Source organism: Bufo gargarizans, chromosome 4 (assembly GCF_014858855.1).
Source record: "Bufo gargarizans isolate SCDJY-AF-19 chromosome 4, ASM1485885v1, whole genome shotgun sequence".
Classification (NCBI taxonomy): domain Eukaryota; kingdom Metazoa; phylum Chordata; class Amphibia; order Anura; family Bufonidae; genus Bufo; species Bufo gargarizans.
Genome location: NC_058083.1, coordinates 97,349,072 through 97,367,866, shown reverse-complemented (window position 1 = coordinate 97,367,866; position 18,795 = coordinate 97,349,072). Strand labels below are relative to the sequence as shown.

The 18,795-nt window shown below is 51.6% G+C and overlaps 1 protein-coding gene across 2 annotated transcripts in view; it reads left to right on the top strand.

Moving 5' to 3' along the window:
* The window catches only part of UBXN7 (UBX domain protein 7), a 38,159-nt gene that overhangs the window by 1,740 nt on the left and 17,624 nt on the right, over nt 1-18,795 (top strand). Inside the window, exons 2-5 of one of the 2 annotated variants that reach the window (XM_044291523.1) lie at nt 1,818-1,965; nt 3,533-3,597; nt 4,836-4,901; nt 12,761-12,873. In XM_044291523.1, coding sequence (XP_044147458.1) covers nt 1,818-1,965; nt 3,533-3,597; nt 4,836-4,901; nt 12,761-12,873 — 392 coding nt within the window. The remainder of the gene's footprint in view (nt 1-1,817; nt 1,966-3,532; nt 3,598-4,835; nt 4,902-12,760; nt 12,874-18,795) is intronic. The other variant, XM_044291524.1, reaches the window with a different exon arrangement.

Here is an 18,795-nt window from a genome sequence, read left to right as displayed (position 1 = left end):
TCGCGCTCAGTATGTAAATCCTGAGCATCGGAACAGGGAGGAGACACCGGGGTTTCTCAATGGGCGTCTCCGTCTCCCTGGCTGTGCCACAATCCAATCACATCGGAGAGCGTCACAGCCAGGGAGCTCAGTTGACGGCTCCTTATCTCCGAGGGGTAGGCAACCTCCGGCACTGCAGCTGTTGCAAAACTACAACTCCCAGCATACATACTTGCTCTGCTCTTCTTAGAGCACTCATAAAGGTGAATGCTGAGAACTGTAGTTTCACAACAGCCGGAGAGCCGAAGGTTGCTGACCCCAAGTCTTATCTTACTGATAAAAATGAGGCTTCCTTCCCGATAATCTGCTCCTCGCTGGTGGAGGAGAATGGTGCTTTTGCCTGCAGCAATCTCCTCCATAGTATGTGGAGGAGTGATCGCTAATGCCATCGATGTTCCCTATACTGACTCGTTGTTTGCCGGCAGCAGATCACGATTACACAGCACCATCTGGCAGTGGGAAATGAGGATTATTGTGCTGCACAAACGTTTGGATTGTCAGATGAATGAGCTCAATATTTTTAGTAAAGACAAATTGAAAAAATAGTTTTTAGCCTAAAATGTGTAAAATGCAATCCTAAAAAAAAAATGCCCCTGAAGGTGTACATAGCCTTTAAAGCTAGCTGTAGTCAGCAGATCCCACCCAAGTTTCGTGAGGGCTCTCTAACCATCTAATATCTGTTCTCATGTTTTTCTGGGGAAATCAAAATAATAAAAAAAAAAGGCCACAAAGTGTTAAAAAAAATAAACCGCTCACCGTTGTCATTCCGAGGCCTGTCCGGCCCGTCTGCTCTTCTTGGTTCCAGTTCAAGACACTGGAAAGGCCGGCTCAGCCATTACTGGCCATAGTCGTGACTCACCCCAGACTGTAATTGTCTGAGCAGACCTTTCTTGGCGTGTCGAGCTGATGCCAGAGCTGCATTGTGATTGGTGCAGGCAAAGGAATTCTGTATTATCCTTTAGAGCTGCATTGTGATTGGTGCAGGCGAGTGCAGTCTGTATTCTCCTTCAGAGCTGCATCGTGATTGGTGCAGGCGAGTGCAGTCTGTATTCTCCTTCAGAGCTGCATCGTGATTGGTGCAGGCGAGGGCAGTCTGTATTCTCCTTCAGAGCTGCATCGTGATTGGTGCAGGCGAGGGCAGTCTGTATTCTCCTTCAGAGCTGCATCGTGATTGGTGCAGGCGAGGGCAGTCTGTATTCTCCTTCAGAGCTGCATCGTGATTGGTGCAGGCGAGGGCAGTCTGTATTATCCTTCAGAGCTGCATGGTGATTGGTGTAGGCGAGGGCAGTCTATATTATCCGTAAGAGCTGCATCGTGATTAGTGCAGGCGAGGGAATTCTGTATTATCCTTCAGAGCTGCATCGTGATTGGTGCAGGCGAGGGCAGTCTGTATTCTCCTTCAGAGCTGCATCGTGATTGGTGCAGGCGAGGGCAGTCTGTATTATCCTTCAGAGCTGCATGGTGATTGGTGCAGGCGAGGGCAGTCTATATTATCCTTAAGAGCTGCATCGTGATTAGTGCAGGTGAGGGAATTCTGTATTATCCTTCAGAGCTGCATTGTGATTGGTGCAGGCGAGGGCAGTCTGTATTATCCTTCAGAGCTGCATTTACAACTTTGAAGATCTCAGAGTTTCAAAGGGTTTTGCAGCCCCAAAATGACCCATGAACAGTAAGGGTGGAAAACCACAACCCGGACTGTGGATTCCAGATACTCCCCGCAGCAGTGACGTTTCACTATGAAATGGCGGTCCGCACTGTAACCTCTGTTTCTGTTTTAGGGGCCAGTGAAAGCGTGGGCAAACACATGTTAGAAGCATGCGGCCAGAACTTAGAAATGGCTGTCACAATGTTCCTGGATGGCGGTGGTATCGCGGAGGAGCCTAGCACTAGCTCTGCAGGGGCGTCCACAGCTCGACCTGCTGCAGAGTAAGTAGAAGTGTCGCCATCAGCATGCATGTTTCTGCTCGCCAGCCCCTCCAGTGATTAGGCAGATGCCTTCAGGATTGCTTCATGCACTTTGCATACAGGGGATCTGTCTCCTCTCCTGACATGTCTGCTTTAGTTAAAGGGGTTAAGCAGTAGCTTAATATTGATGACCCATACACAGCATTGGTTATCAAAATAAGGTTGGGGGTCCCTGCGCCCCTGGCGATCAGCTGTTTGAAGGAGTTATGGCCCCTATGAAAGTGCTGCTTCTTCTTCAAAGTTTACCTGCATGTCGTCCCCTTACAATACACTCACTTGAATGGGCCGGGCACTGTAATTACAAAGGAGGCAACGTGCAGGTGAACTTTGAGGAGGAAGCAGTATTCGCACAAGGGCCGCAACCCCTTCAAAGAGCTGATCGGCAGGGGATGATATTGATGACCTATATTGTGGATGGGTCATCTGTTACACCATGACACAACCTCTTTAATTCTCGTATTCTCCGATTGAAAGAAAGAACTGTTCTTATTAGTTTTTTTTTGTGTTTAACCAGTATGCAAATTAGCCTTTAGGGCAACGAGTGTGTCCTTGCGATCAAGCCCTGCTCCTCCCTGTTGTATTGATGAGCCCCCAGCTCTCCTTTCCCACCTGCAGTAGACGGGAGATGTTCATTGTCTTCTATGGGAGAGTTTTCTAGACCTGCTGTGTGACCTGTGCAGGGAGTGGGAGTAGATAAGGCTACTTTCACACTGGCGTTTTGGTTTACTTTGTGAGATCCGTTCAGGGCTCTCACAAGCGGTCCAAAACGGATCAGTTTTGCCCTAATACATTCTGAATGGAAAAGGATCTGCTCAGAATGCATCAGTTTGCCTCCGTTCCGTCTCCTTTCCGCTTTGCAGCGTTTTGGTGTCCGTCTGACAAAACTGAGCCAAATGGATCCGTCCTGGCACACAATGTAAGTCAATAGGGACGGATCCGTTTTCTATGACACAATCTGGCACAATAGAAAACTGATGGATCCGCACAAAACGCGAGTGTGAATGGAGGCTCCTGTGTTCTCTATAGAAATTTTATCTTTTATTCTTATCCTGTCTATGGTGATGACTTCTGAAAAGGGATCTGTACATGACCAGAAGTGGGTATATTAAGGCGGGTTTACACGGTCCAAGCTAAATCTGATTGTTGGGATGTTCTCCCGACAGTCAGTTGCTCGCTCACTGGAGGTGCAGTGATCTCCTCCACCGCATGAGGCTGAAGAATCTCTCGTCCTCATACAGAATCAAGGTTTCTGGGCAGCAGGTCGCTGTTTAGACGACACGATCTGCTGCTCAGAAACAAAGCAGTTTGCTCATTGATCGGCTGCACATTCATATTGGCAGATTGTTGGGAACGAGCGTTTGCAGGAATATTCGTTCCTGATAATCTGCCTAAATATCAGGCCTTAGTGGCTAATGCAAAAACTGCTTCTGAGAATAGGTCCTCATTATATTTACTGGCTTAACCCCTTTAATTTCTATAGTTACTGTAGTTCTGCTTGTAATTCCCATTCTGTGATGTTTTGTTTCAGAGATGATGTTCGAGCTCCTATACCACAGAAACAAGAAATCCTTGTGGAGCCAGAAATATTTGGCGGTAAGAGGGTTGAGTGGACAAATGCTCTCTTCACGTCATGTTTGATCCTTGCACTCATGTATAAAGGGGCATATGCTGCCCAAAGGCTACAGTGTTTAAAAACAATTGAGTGATTGAAGTCCTATGGATAGATTTAACGTATACGCCCGGGGTGTTTGAGGAGTGCAGCAAACGGTGAGCTGTAACATGATGTATGCAAGTGCTCGGGTGACATTATTATTGCGTCCTTTAGCATTTGGTTATAGCAAACGATTCTGGACCTGTGGACCGTCTGTACCTGTTGTCCACCCATTAAATGGGTGCGATTCAGAATTAATGAACTTGTGTGAAAAAGTGTCCATAGCAACCGACCCAAGTCCTCGTCTCTAATAGGCTTCTGAGTGTTTCCTTGGGTAATTGGTTTGTGACAGTGCCGTACAGCCTCCATTCCTTCTTAAAGGGGTTGACCTATTAAGACAGTTTATCCCCTGCCCACAGGTAAGGGGATAAGTGTCTGATTGGAGGGGGTCTGACCAAATACATGTCCACCGCGCCATTCTACTCTGTGGGACCGCTAGGGATGGCAGAATACAAGCTGTTGGCTATCTCTTGCAGCCTCAGAACTAAAAGGCGCAGCAGTGCACATGTGTGACTGTCGCTACACTCAAACAAGGAGCACAAGCCCCTGTTCTTATGATCCCCGGGGCACAGCAGACCCCAACCGATCAGACACTTTAACCTTCAAGTTACCTTAATGTGACAAACCCCTTTAAGTCTCTGTTCACATTGCATTAGCTTACTACGTTCAGCGCTTGTTTGCCTGCTTGTGGTTTATTTCCATTCAATTCTAGAGCAGGTCCACACCATACAAAATGAAAACCCACAGATGAATCCTTATACTTTGTGCCTTGGGATGAGTGGTGGATTTTATCACGGATGAAATACTTTGTGTGAACGTACCCGAAGTGTTTTTTTTTTTTTTTTTTTTTTTTTTTTTTTTCCAGCGAGACCAGATCTGGGCATTGTATTCCTAAAGAGTTTATTTTCATAACTGATTTCAGAAGAAGAAGAAAGTACTTACCTTTCCTTTGCGAGAAAGAGTAGTAAAACAACTAATGTTAAGATCTGTTCATTTTTGGGAGGGTGGACCGTAGCTACAGTCGTGTAAATGACGTAGCCTCATATATATTACTTTAGTCCATTTACTCGTATATTGAAGTGTGCAGTGCATTGAATATACTCGTTCATATCCATTTTAGCTCCCAAAAGGCGAAGACCAGCGCGATCAATATTTGATGGCTTCCGGGATTTTCAAACTGAAACCAGTAAGTACTTGTGTTATATTGAGATAAATGTTTGATTGTGTTTGGGCATGGCATAAGCCTGTTTTCTGAATTATTCCCTGAGTTGGAGTCACCAGGTGGTGGAGGAGGGAAGCTCAATTATCTCCAGCCTCTCATTAAAGGGGTTGTCCAGAATTTTTATATTGATGGGTATAAGTTTTTTCAGATTGGTGGCAGTGGCAGCGTCTCGCACTATGCACCCTGCCAACCAGCTGTTACCCTGTAGCTCTGATGTTGCAAGTCATTGGAACTACACATATCTGTCTATTGTGTATTAGAGCTGGTAACTACAGAACGGCTGCTTTTCACTTTATAGGGAGCAGCGGTGGAGTTATCAGCTCCTTACTTGGAGCTACAAATAATAGCTGACAGTAGGGGGGATACAGTGTATAGGGACCCCCAGCTTATCTAATATTGATGTCCTATCCTGGGCATGACCGTCTGTCTCGCTGAACAACTCCTTTAACCCCCCTAAGACTATTGCCTTAGCTCTGCTCATGCACTGAGAAAAAAGACTTAAAGGGAGTCTTTCACCTAAAATGACCATTATACACCAGAAACATCATGATATCCATTACATTCCCCATATTATAATCTTGCCTTTCATATTGCTGTCCGTCGCCTATTCTCTCTTAAAAACGCTTTTATTCCATATGCTAATTAGGTTCTCAAGGTGCCCAGGGGCGGCGTTTATGCGGCCGGTGCCCAGGCTCCACGGCGCTGTTCAAATCAAACCCCTCCCCTTTCACCCCTCTGGCCCGCCCTCGGTTCTTCAGATACCATCCTCCAGTCAATGATAAATCCGGCGCCTGCGCACTCCATTACCCACTAGGGCAGAGGCAGCAGAGCGTTTAATGCGCATGCGCCGGCCCGTACATCCCGTTATTTTGGCAGTTTACTTCCGCCGGCTAGATCGGGATGTACGGGCCGGCGCATGCGGATTAAACACTCTGCTGCCTCTGCCCTAGTGGGTAATGGAGTGCGCAGGCGCCGGATTTGTCATTGACTGGCGGATGGTATCTGAAGAACCGAGGGCGGGCCAGAGGGGTGAAAGGGGAGGGGTTTGTTTTGAACAGCGCCGTGGAGCCTGGGCACCGGCCGCATAAACGCCGCCCCTGGGCACCTTGAGAACCTAATTAGCATATGGAATAAAAGCGTTTTTAAGAGAGAATAGGCGACGGACAGCAATATGAAAGGCAAGATTATAATATGGGGAATGTAATGGATATCATGATGTTTGTGGTGTATAATGGTCATTTTAGGTGAAAGACTCCCTTTAACAGTTCAGCCTGAGCAGATCTTGGCTAGCAAGGTGAGGAAGGAGGGCAGCTTTAAAGAGAACCTTTCACCGGTCCTGACATTACCCTATAAATAGCTGCAGGGTGGGAAATACTGATGAAATGTGATATCTCTTATTATTTTCTCGCCCAATTCCTTGGGGGACACAGGAACTCTTGGGTATAGCTTATCTCCATAGGAGGCGTGACACTAAGTAAAAGACTGTTAAGCCCCTCCTCCAGCAGCTATACCCTCAGCCTGGAGAGAGAGACTTCCAGTTTTTTGCTTAGTGTCAAGGAGGCAAGACACTCTCTGCACTGCAGAGTTGTCTTGAGAAGATTTTAGAGTTTTTAATTTTTTATTTTACTTTTTTCACTTGGATTTTTCCACAGGGACAACAGAGTCGCAGTAGACTTCTCTGTTTTCCCGGGGTTGAGCTGCACCAGGGCCGGTTATCCGCCCTGCTGCCTCCCCCACAGAAGAAAAGGAGGACCAGGGCAGCTCTTGCTCCCCTGCATCCCGCCAGCACTGGGTCGCCCACCTGCAAGCCCCTCTCCAGCTACTGTCACTCTTGTGCCAGTGGCTGAAGGGGCGTCCCAGCTGGATGGACTAGAGGGTGAAGACGTCGCAGGTGAGGTGGCTAGTGCAGCCGTTCCGCTCCCTTCCCTCTCCTCTCCGGTTCAAGGCCTCCTTTTGCTGATGGCCTCGTTGCATAACGTTGTGTTGGCGCGATTCGGCGGCGGCCTGGCGCCCTGTTTGTACCGTCTGGGACAAATCCCAGGAGAGCTGAGCGGCGCTCATGGGGGAGGCTTGTTTGAGGGCGGCCGGGTATGCGACCGCTGTGCCGTTGCATTGCAGGACGCCGACACCCGGTCCTCCTCTTTCGGCTTCCTACCTCGCTTCCGCTGCGGCGGGGGCCATTGGGGAGACCTGTAATGGTTAAGCGCGGGATTTGAATCGCGCGCGCGCGCGATAATGTTTTCGGTGGGGGGCGGAGTTTCGGACCGGCCCAGCGTCTGGCTTGGTCTTCATTCAGGGGCCGGACGCCTTTCTTCCCGCGCCTCTTTAGTCCCGCCCACTCTCGTGCCTGCGTGCTTCTGGGAGCTCACTGCAGGACGGACCATTTCTCTGGTTGCCACCACCGTTCTTCTGCTGCTGCCGCTGCCGTTCAGCTTCCTCTGTGACCTGGTAGGACTGTTGACCCTTCCTCACTGTAGCCCCCTGGCCTGGACTCGGGTTTTTTCTATTGCTCCTACCAACATGTCTGACCCCTTAGTGCCGGTGGGACCTTGGTATCATACCTGCACCGCATGTAAGGCGCCCTTTCCTCAAGGGCAGTCTGACCCGCATTGCTCGCTTTGCAAAGACCCATCGCAGGGTCCGCCATCTGTTGTGTCACCCCCTGGCCTCTTGGATCCCCCTGACTGGGCTAGATCCCTCTCCCAGGCTGTGGTTAGTCTCACTAGTGTTGTGGGCCGACTTGCAGATGTGTTGCCCTTGTCGCAGCCGGATGATTCCCCTGCTGGGCCCTCCGGGTCCGCTGTCCTGGCCGACCCGTCTGAGTCTCTCTCTGCAGGCGATTCCTCCAGAGCCCGCCAATCCCAGAAGCGGTCTAGGGCGGATCACCGGTCATCCTCGGATGCTTCGGTATCCCCCCCCACGGGTGCGTTCTCAGTCGGGTCCCTTCCTCCTTGCAGGATTTGCCCTCTGAAGGGGAGCTGGTTGATTCCGATTGGGATATGGATTCGGCGCTGCCTTCAAAGCTGGCTTCCGCTGTGGGCCACCTTATAAACAGTATCCGTGATACCTTTAAAATTCGCGATGGTCCTCCTGATCCTGAGAAAACCAGTGTTTCCTTTTATCGCCAGAAGCAGGCTTCTGCGGTTTTTCCCCTCCATGCTGACTTTTCGTCAGTGGTTTCTAAGGCCTGGGCCCGTCCTGATGCACGGTTTACCCCGCCAAAAAAGTTAGATGTTTGTTATCCGTTTCCGGCGGATTGCATCACGAACTTGGCGTCTCCTCCTAAGGTCGACCCCCCTGTGGCCCGTTTGTCCAAGAGCACGGCTATTCCCGTCGCAGATGGTTCTTCCTTACAATCCACTGAGGATCGCCGTATAGAGGCCCTTACAAAGGGTATCTTTTCGGCCTCCGGATCCGCGCTTAGGCCAGTCTTTGCCTCTGCTTGGGCGGGTAAAGCGGTTTCAGAATGGGCGTCTCAGCTGGATCTGGAGCTTGAATCCGACGTCCCTATTCAAGACCTCCGTGCCCTGGCTCAACTTATCGTTCAGGCTGGAAAATTTGTATGTGAAGCATCCCTGGATGCAGGGGCTCTTATTGCCCGTTCGTCTGCTCTGGCCGTGTCGGCCAGGAGGGAGCTTTGGTTAAAGGTTTGGTCGGCGGACGCCGTGTCAAAGCGGTCTCTTACTAGCCTTCCTTTCTCTGGTGCTCGTTTGTTCGGGACCCGTTTGGATGAAATCATCTCTGAAGCCACGGGGGGGAAGAGTACCCATCTTCCCCAATCCAAGGCTAGGAGCTCCACTCGTGGTCGTCCCACCTTCTCCCGTTTCAGGTCTTCTCGTAGGGCTTCCGCTCCTCGCTCCGCCTCTGGTCCGTCCGCTAACCCTGTCCAGGACAGGCGTAAGAAACCCTTTTTTCGGACCCAGCCCTCCTGGCGCAAATCTAAACCTGCTCGCGCTCCCGCGACCAAGCAGGCCCCCGCCTGAAGGTGCGCCCCCACCCACCCGAGTGGGGGGACGTCTCCTCCTGTTCAGGGACTTCTGGCAGGCGCACGTCTCCGACGCCTGGGCTCTCGAGGTTGTGTCTTCCGGGTACAAACTCGAGCTTGCGTCCCTTCCCCCAGTTCGGTTCTTTCGCTCTCGGGTTCCCCGGGATTCCCGAGGGGCGGCCGATTTCTTTGCTGCCGTTCAGACTCTTCTAGACAAAGGAGTCATCACCCCGGTTCCTATGGGAGACAGGTTCAAGGGGTTCTATTCGAACCTTTTTGTGGTCCCCAAGAAGGAGGGTTCGGTGCGACCCATTCTGGATCTAAAACGGCTGAACCGCTTCCTTCGTCTTCAGCGTTTCCGGATGGAGTCTCTCAGGTCGGTGGTGGCCTCTCTGGAACAGGGGGAGTTCCTGGCCTCCATCGACATCCAAGACGCCTACCTTCACATTCCAATCGCACGGTGTCATCAGTGCTTTCTGCGTTTTGCAGTGGGGTCCGAACACTACCAGTTCGTTGCCCTTCCCTTCGGGCTGGCGACGGCCCCTCGTGTTTTCACGAAGGTCCTGGCCCCGGTCCTCGCCTTACTTCGTTCCAGGGGAGTTTTTCTGCTTCCATATCTAGACTACCTCCTAATCAAGGTGCCTTCTCTGTCACTGACTTCAGCCAGCGTGGATCTCTCGCTGCAGACCTTGCGCCGGTTCGGTTGGGTTATCAACCTACCCAAATCCTCTCTTGTTCCTTCCCGGCAATTGGTCTTTCTGGGGATGCTGCTGGATACCGATTCAGCGGTGGTTCGACTTCCGTTGGAAAAGCGCCTGCTCCTCCATCGGTCGGTTCAGAGCCTTCTGTCCCACCGCCGTCCTTCTTTCCGGTTCAGCATGCGGGTCCTGGGTCAGATGGTGTCCTGCTTCGAGGCGATTCCTTACGCACAGTACCACTCCCGCACCTTTCAGACGGCCATTCTGTCCGCCTGGGACAAGTCCCAGGTGAGTCTGGATCGGCATTTTCCCCTTTCCCCCCAGGTTCGTTCCTCTCTCCTCTGGTGGCTGCGGACCCCTCTTCAGGGGAAGTCTTTCCTGCCAATGACTTGGCTGGTGATTACCACCGATGCCAGTCTGCGGGGTTGGGGGGGAGTGTTTCCTCCTCGGTCCGTCCAGGGCACTTGGTCTCCATCGGAGTCCAGACTGCCGATCAATGTTCTGGAGCTGAGGGCCATCCTCTTCTCGCTCCGACACTGGACTTCGTTGCTTCAGGGTCGCCCTGTTCGGGTCCAGTCGGACAATGCCACGGCTGTGGCGTACATAAATCACCAGGGGGGCACTCGCAGCGCGGCGGCGATGAGGGAGGTGTCTCTGATCCTTCGCTGGGCGGAGGTTCATGTTCCGGCCCTTTCGGCCATTTACATTCCGGGGGTGGACAATTGGGCGGCGGATTTCCTCAGTCGGACGACGATCGACCCGGGGGAGTGGTCTCTGCACCCCGACGTCTTCGAGTCTCTTTGTCTCCGTTGGGGTCGTCCGGACGTGGATCTCATGGCCTCCAGATTCAACTACAAACTTCCCATCTACGTGGCCAGGGCCAAAGATCCGGACGCGCTCGTCCTCCCCTGGACGGAGTTTTCGCTCCTCTACGTGTTTCCGCCCCTGCCTCTTCTTCCGCGTGTCCTTCGGAAGATTGCGGCGGAGGGCACGCCAGCAATCCTAATCGCCCCGGACTGGCCGCGTCGTCCGTGGTACGCCGACCTTATGTTGCTTCTGGCAGACGCTCCCTTGCCTCTGCCTCTCAGAGAAGACCTCCTCTCTCAGGGGCCGATCTTCCACCAGCATTTAGGGTCGCTACGTTTGACGGCGTGGCTATTGAAACCGCGGTCCTGACGCGGCGGGGGTTTTCGGCTGACGTGGTCCGTACCATGATTCGTGCACGAAAACCGGCCTCGGCCAGGATTTATTATCGTACCTGGCGGGCCTATTTGGCTTTCTGTGAGGCCTTGGGGACTCCCCCTCTGAGGTTTTCCCTTCCTACGGTTTTATCCTTTTTGCAATCTGGTCTGGTTCTGGGCTTGGGTCTCAGTACCCTGAAGGGTCAGATTTCGGCTCTTTCGGTCCTTTTTCAGCGTCCTCTGGCTCCGCTCGGTCCGGTTAAGACCTTTCTTCAGGGGGTTGCTCACTGTGCTCCCCCCTATCGCCCTCCTGTTCCTGCTTGGGATCTTAACGTTGTGTTGGCGGCTCTCCAATCTTCCCCTTTCGAGCCTCTGCGCAAGGTTTCCCCTCGCTTGTTGTCTTGCAAAGTTTTCTTTCTCGTCGCTATCACGTCTCTTCGGCGTGTGTCTGAGTTGGCGGCTCTTTCTTGCGTGGAGCCCTTCTTGGTTTTTCACCAGGACAAGGTGGTTCTCCGCCCTGTTCCGGAATTTCTTCCGAAGGTGGTGTCCGCCTTTCACCTGAATGAGGATATTGTCCTTCCTTCTCTGTGTCCGTCCCCGTCGCATCCCCGGGAGCGGGAGCTTCACCGTCTGGATGTTGTTCGGGCTCTCAGGATCTACCTGGATGTGACCAGACCCTTTCGACGCTCGGATTCTCTGTTTGTGATTCCGGAGGGTCCGCGCAGGGGGCTGGCGGCGTCTAAGGTGGTTGTTGCCCGCTTCCTCAAGATGGCTATCGTTGAGGCTTACCGTGCTCGGGGAAGGGATCCGCCCTTTGGTGTTACCGCTCATTCTACCAGAGCGGTCGGGGCTTCCTGGGCTCAGCGTAATCGTGCCTCGGCTGAACAACTGTGCAAGGCGGCCACCTGGTCTTCTTTGCACACGTTCACCAAGTTTTACAGGGTGAACACTTATGCCTCGGCGGATGCTGCTTTGGGCCGCTTGGTCTTGCAGGCGGCGGTGCCTTAATGTTTACGGTGCCTGGTTCGTTTTTGATTGTGGTCCCTCCCTGTTTGTGGACTGCTTTTGAACGTCCCAAGAGTTCCTGTGTCCCCCAAGGAATTGGGCGAGAAAACGAGATTTTTGTATAACTTACCAGTAAAATCTCTTTCTCGCTCTTCCTTGGGGGACACAGCGCCCGCCCATTGTTTTTTTTTTTTTTTTTTTTTTTTTTTTTTTTTTTTTTTTTTCTGACTTGTTGGTATTGGTTTGGTTACTCCTTGCCTTTGTCTTGCACTACTTGGGCACATAACTGGAAGTCTCTCTCTCCAGGCTGAGGGTATAGCTGCTGGAGGAGGGGCTTAACAGTCTTTTACTTAGTGTCACGCCTCCTATGGAGATAAGCTATACCCAAGAGTTCCTGTGTCCCCCAAGGAAGAGCGAGAAAGAGATTTTACTGGTAAGTTATACAAAAATCTCGTTTTTTCTATGCGCTGCTCCGTTCTCCCGCTGTGCCCCCTGCTTCTATATCCTCGCACAGGGCAAGGGCTGCTTGTTTATATTTTTTACACTGCTAGGCTGCTTCCGTCTAGCAGTGTTGCCGGTGACGACAGCGGCACTGATGGACAAGCCTGTAAAACGGCTAGGGCAGCGGCGCTAAAGCCCGCCCATTAGTACAGATGACGTCACCGGGCTCACTGCTTGGCAGAAGCCTCCGCCTAGCTTTACCCATGGAGAGCCTGGTACGTCACCGGCTCTCCCCAAAAAAAGCCTTTGCCCTATGCGATTCAACGCAAGGCAAAGGATAGCATCGGATAATGAAATGGTCCAATGCTCATGTCGGCTGCCTGGGTGAAAATGGGGATCTTTGTGGGTTTAGTTCTGAACCCCAACAACCCCTTTAAGCTACGTTTTGTTGTCGGTTCTCACTGTCCTAATCTTTTCTATATCTTGTTTACCGCTCCATCTTCGTCTGAACAGTTCGCCAAGAACAGGAACTGCGGAATGGAGCAGCAGTTGATAAGAAATTAACTACCTTGGCTGATCTGTTTCGACCGCCTATTGATCTTATGCATAAAGGCAGCTTTGAGACAGTAAGTGTTCGTATTCGCATGTTATGAATTGTCTGTGATTTTGCAGCTGACCTGCTAATAATTTTACACAATTACTAATTGCCACATTTAGGTTTTCATTCTGTTTGTGCAGTTTCTTGGCCGACTTTAAAGTAGCCTGACTGCATTTGGATGTAAGTTACTGTTTAGTTGTGTGTATTTGCACAGAGGGGGCAGTATGATGAGGCTTTTTAGTTTCTATATTTCTCTATGCGAGTACCTACATCCAGAGATGGATATTTTAGGGAGTTGGTTCCCCATGAGCAACCCTATTTCAGGTTTGTTAGAGGTAAGCATCATTGTCTTCTGAGTAGTTGGCATCAGCTTTATTGTATGTTGGAATATTAGGATTATGCCTTCGGTAAACAATCCTGAAGCCTTTTCTTAACAATTGGCAAAATGGCTTGTGCTGAATGGTCTGAAACTTGTGCTGTGAATTTCTGACCTTAGTGCTCATTATCGTAGGTTGCTTGTCAACTATCACACCCTGCACTTGTATCTCCGTGACCAGTATCAGATCAGATGGGAGAGTACAGGCCCCAGTACATATTAGTGTATTGATGGCCGAACCAGCCATTTTCATCAGGACTGGCCAACAGTTGAATATATGAGTTGCTCCTGAATTTGGTTTTCCTGGGAGATAAACTGCTGCTAGTGGTGTCTGGGAGCAGCCTTCTCTCTCTCCATTGAAAACACATACATGCTTGACCAAACAGAGTGTGTATGAGGGAGGGAGAGAGTGGTCGGCGCACCGAGCATTAGGCGTATAAACGCCTTATGCGGGGACAACTCCTTTAAAGTGACCCTCTGAATCAAGAAAAATTCACACTTGGAGAATGAACAAAACACTTGAATGGCATTGGGGGAAGCAGCACCATGGGTATATGCCCAGCTGACACTAGAAGTAAAAAGTGATGGCTCCTCCTATCTGTGTTATACCCACTGCACATGAAGGAGCAAACCAGTTTTATTTTTTTTCTAGTGTCAATAGGAGGAAGACACGACCTGCTTTTTTTATTTTTTTTTTATTTTTTTCTGCAGGTCTTGCTGCTTCATCTTGATGTTTTTCTTCCTTATGCAGGTTTTTCACCTGCTGCAGGTGGGTGCTCCATCGTGGGCTGCCACTTTAGTTGCACCCCCTGGGGGCGCACTACTTCAGTAGCTCGCCGGTCACCCAGTCCCCATTACTGCCTTTGCAGTGGCTTGCCAGCATTCCCATGGGTTCTGTGTTGAGTCTGCTGATGGGGTGACCCTGTGGCGCCTGAAGACGTCAGAGGGTAAGTACACTAATCTCTTCCCGCCCCCCTCCCCTTTCCCAGTTTGGCCAGGGCGTCTATTTCTAAGTGGGGGCACTTTATAGGGTCTATCCCATTTCAGCCACAAATACCTTAGTCCCCAGCTTATGCTGGGAATAGGCCTCATTTTTCTCCAGCCTGCCCGGCGTTGCGTCTCCCCCGCTGGAGTCGGCAACCTTTTCCCCGTTGGGGGGCGCGAGCACTCCCTTCGGTTCCCACGCGCGGCCGCCGGAGCTCGGCCAGGCTGTGTGTGTGTTTTTTTTTTTTTTTTTTTTTTGCTGCACCTTTTGTCCCGTCCCTCTTCCTTCCTGGGCTTCGGCTTGACTCCTCCTCACTCCGGGGGGGCCTTCTGCTGAAGCTCCTATCCCGGCTAAGCGCGGGTTTTTTTCTGTAGAGGGGCGGTATATTCTGCTGTCGCCATCTGGAGCGTTCCTGTGTCCTTCCTTAGCTGCTGCAGCGCAGCTTCGGACACAGCACCTGGGGCGTGGTAGGAGAGCCTTTACTGGCTAACCTTTTCTTTTGAGGTTTTCTTGTGTCAGCATGTCCTCGGCCAGTGCGGACCACCAAACCCTGGTCCCTATTGGGGTAGCCATTTATTATGTGTGCTCCCGATGCAATAAGGCCTTGCCTTCCCTGCAACCTAACTCGCTCTGTTCACAGTGCCTTGACTCCATCCCCCCTTCTGACGCCCTGGCCGCCTCTGCGATATCGGTCCCTCCTGATTGGGCCGCCTCACTGTCCCAAGCTATAGGGAATCTTGCCAGCCTTTCCTGGTCCATGGTGCAGTCGCTGGATCGTTTGCCTGCTCAAATTGCGTCAGTTTCAGCCCCATGCAGGGACCATGTTGCTGAAGGGGCACGCCCCCTCTCTGACACCAGTTCCCATAAAAGACCTAGAGTAGTCTCAGCCGCGTCCCGCTCATCCTCGGGTCACTCCCTGGACTAGTCTGAGGCAGGCTTCTGCCGCTACTGGGGACACCTCTGATTCCGATTCAGCATAAGAGCAGAGTTCAACATTGTCTGCGGCCATGCAGGACCTCGTTAAGGCGGTTAGAGATGCTCTCCGAGTGCAGAAGGGTCCTCCCTCCTCTACCCAGTATTCTGTGTCCTTCCGCCATTCCAAGCGCTCAGTGTTGGTTTTTCTTAACAACCCGGATCTTGACGCACTCCTGGCAAAGGAGTGGCTTCAGCAAACCTCTAAGAGTTTGGACACTCTTTTTTTTACTTTCAGTGAGAAGTCTGTTAACCTCTGGTCAGTCCCACCCCAGGTTGACCCTCAGGTGGCCCGTTTAGCCAAGGCCACCACCCTTCCTTTGGCTGACGTGGCTTCCTTGTCGGATCCCGCTGATAAGAAGATTGATACCTTTGCGAAGTCTGGTTTTTTTTTGTTTGTTTTTTGCAGCGGGCTCTGCTGTTCAGCCTGCTTTTGCCGCCTCCTGTGTCGCTAAAGCCTGTGTGGTCTGGGTCAAGAAGCTTATCCGGTCCCTGACGGATCCTGCTCAAGGGGAGGTTTCCATTCTTGCCTCTCAGCTTCTCCAGGCATCCCGGTACCTATGTGATGCCTCCCTGGAATCGGCCATCTGCCGTATGGTCTGGCTCCGTACATAGGCGGCAGATGTGTCCTCCAAGAAGGTGCTCATTTCTTTCCCTTTTCAGGGCGAAAATTTATTTGGGAAACGCTTGGGGGAACTTATTTCCGAAGCCACAGGAGGAAAAAGCTCCCTCAAAGCCGCCGCCGCGGTCTCCTTCCCTTGACGGTCCAAAAATGTAGTTCCTTTCGAGACTCCTCCTCCCGCTCGGACAAGAAGTCGGCGGGGCCTTCCTTCAAAACCAGACCCAAACCTTCAAAACCACAGTCTGCAAAAACCTCTTCTGCATGACTACGCTTTGCCGCAGGTGGGGGGCCGCTTGCTCGCCTTTCAGTTTTGGCGCGCAAGTGTGGACGATGCATGGGTTCTGGAGGTCGTTTCCTCCGGATACAATATAGTTTTCCACCCTTCCTTCAGGTTGGTTTTTCATGTTGTCTCTCGCAAAGGCGGCAGATTTTTTTTTTTTTTTTCAGGCCTTCATTCCCTTCCAGCCCAGAGAGCCAAGGTAATGGCTCTCTGGGCTGGAGAGGCTTGCCTTTGCAAGCCGCCCCCCACCTTTCTCTCCGGACGTGCATGCGGGCTCTGGGCCGGATGGTTGACTCTTTCGAGGTGATCCCCTTTGCACAATTCCACTCTCGGCCTCTTCAGCTGGTGATCGTGTCCAGCTCGGGCCTCGACCGCCTTTTTCGACTTTCCCCTCTTGTCCGCAAGGAGTTGTGCAAGGTTGCAGCCACCAACCCGCTATCTCTCGGCAAGTCCTTTCTTCCCCCACGTTGGCGGGTGATTTCCACAGACGCAGCCTGACTGGTTGAGGAGCTGTCTTCGGGTCCCTCACTGCTCAGGGCCTGTGGTCAGCGGTGGAATCTTCCCTGCACATCAACATCTTGGCGCTCGGGGCGATTTTTCTGGCTCTCTCCCACTGGACGCACCTCCTCACCAGTCTCCCTGTCCGGATCCAGATGGACAACTCCACTGCGGTGGCTTACCTGAACCACCAGGGGGGCACCAGAAGCGTGTGAGGGCCAGGGAAGAGGCCTCACACATACTACGGTGGGCGGAGGACTTTGTTCCAGTCCTCTCCGCAGTTCATAAACCCGGTGTCCACAATTGGGCAGCAGACTCCCTCAGTCGCCAATGCCCCGACCCAGGCGAGTGGTCCCTTCACCCAGAGGTGTTCCTACAACTCTGTCAGCGTTGGGGCTCGCTGGACGTGATCCTCTTCGCTTCCCATCTGAACCACAAGCTCCCGCGTTACGTCGCAAGATCTCGGGACCCTCTGGCGTTGACCTCAGATGCTCTGGTCCTTCCTTGGTCCAGTTCAGCCTCTTATACCTCTTTCCTCCCATTCTGCTCCTTCCCAGGGTCCTCAAACGCCTGAAGGCGGCCCGGGTCCCAGCGATTCTGGTCGCTCTGGACTGGCCTCGCAGAGCGTGGTATGCGGATCTTCTGTTTCTGCTCGCCAACGCTCTATGGCGTCTTCCTCTACGTCCCAACCTTCTTTCCCAAGGTCTGCTACCCCACCTGAGTTTACCTCTGCTGAGGTTAACGGTGTGGCTGTTGAAGCCGTGGTCCTGAGGTTCCGCGGTCTCTCTGAGTCTGTTATCCAGACTATGCTCCACGCACGCAAGCCCCAATCATCCAAAATTTATCACCGTACCTGGAGGGCTTATTTTTCCTGGTGTGAAGCTGGTGTTTCACCCTCTCTACCTCTGTATTCCCAGGAATCTTGTTTTTTTTTTCTCCAGGCGGGTTCTGACAAGAGTCTTCGGCTGGCCTCTCAAGGGTCAGATTTTGGCCCTGTCCGTTCTCTTCCAGAAACCCCTGGCTTCTCGCCGCCAAGTGAGAACCTTTCTCCAGGGGGTTGCTCACAGTGTTCCGCCTTTTCGTTCTCCTGTGGAACCGTAGTTCTTGAACCTTGTTATTGACGCTATTCAGGCCCCTCCCTTTGAGCCCTTGCAGGCTATCTCTTTCATTCGTTTCTTTTAAGGTCGCTTTTCTTGTGGCGATTACTTCCATCTGTAGAGTCTCTCAACTTGCGGCGCTCTCTTGCAGGTCCCCTTTCCGGGTGTTCCATTAGGACAAGGTGGTTCTGCGTCTGGTCCCTTCCTTTCTCTCTAAGGTGGTGTCCTCATTCCACATTAATGAAGAGATTGTCATTCCATCCTTCTGCCCTAACCCCTCTCATCCTAGAGGGTGTTCTTTTCACCGTTTGGATGTTATTAGGTCACTTCGCCTCTACCTTCTCCTTTTCTCATAAGATGCATTTGGGGACACAGATCCCATCCTCTTTTGGATCGTTTTTTTTCTATGGTTTGTCCTCTCTACTTTTTCTACCTACTGGTTTGCTCCTGCATCTGCGGTGGTTATAGCCCAGATAGGAGGAGCCAACACTTTTTTTACTTCTAGTGGCAGCTGGGCATATACCCATGGTGCTGTGTCCCCCAATGCATTCAAGAGAAAAGGTTTTTACGGTGAGTACAAAAATCCAGTTTTCAACTTTTTAATTGCAAATTCCGAGGCTTCTCTTCTGCCATTCAAGTTGGCCGCACCATTTCTCATAGATCGGATGCATTAGTAATCCAAGACTCTTCCCATTTGTCCGGCCCTGATCTTGGCTTGGTCAATACTGTTGACGTGAGCAGTGCTGGCCAATCCCAGGGCAGCAGGAAGTGTCTTCAGCTACCAAATGCACCACATCAGGCAGTCTGAAAAGCGGTGCAGCCATCTTGGATGGCAGAAGAGTGTGGATCTGCCTCTAAAAAGGGGGGCACAGTGTAAGTGTTCTGTTAGTTCTCCAGTTAATGTGTTTATCCTCTCTCTTGAACTGGAGAGTCGCTTTCAACTATGTGAAAGGATACACAATTAGAGATATATTAAAGGAGTTTACAAGTTATCCCTCTTTCATAGGATCGGGATAACAGATTGTGAGGGTCAGACGACTGGGACCCGAGAATGGGAGTTCTGTTCCTCTGTCCTGATGAAGTGGCATGTTGAGAATGTGCTCTGCTGTCATTCTGTATG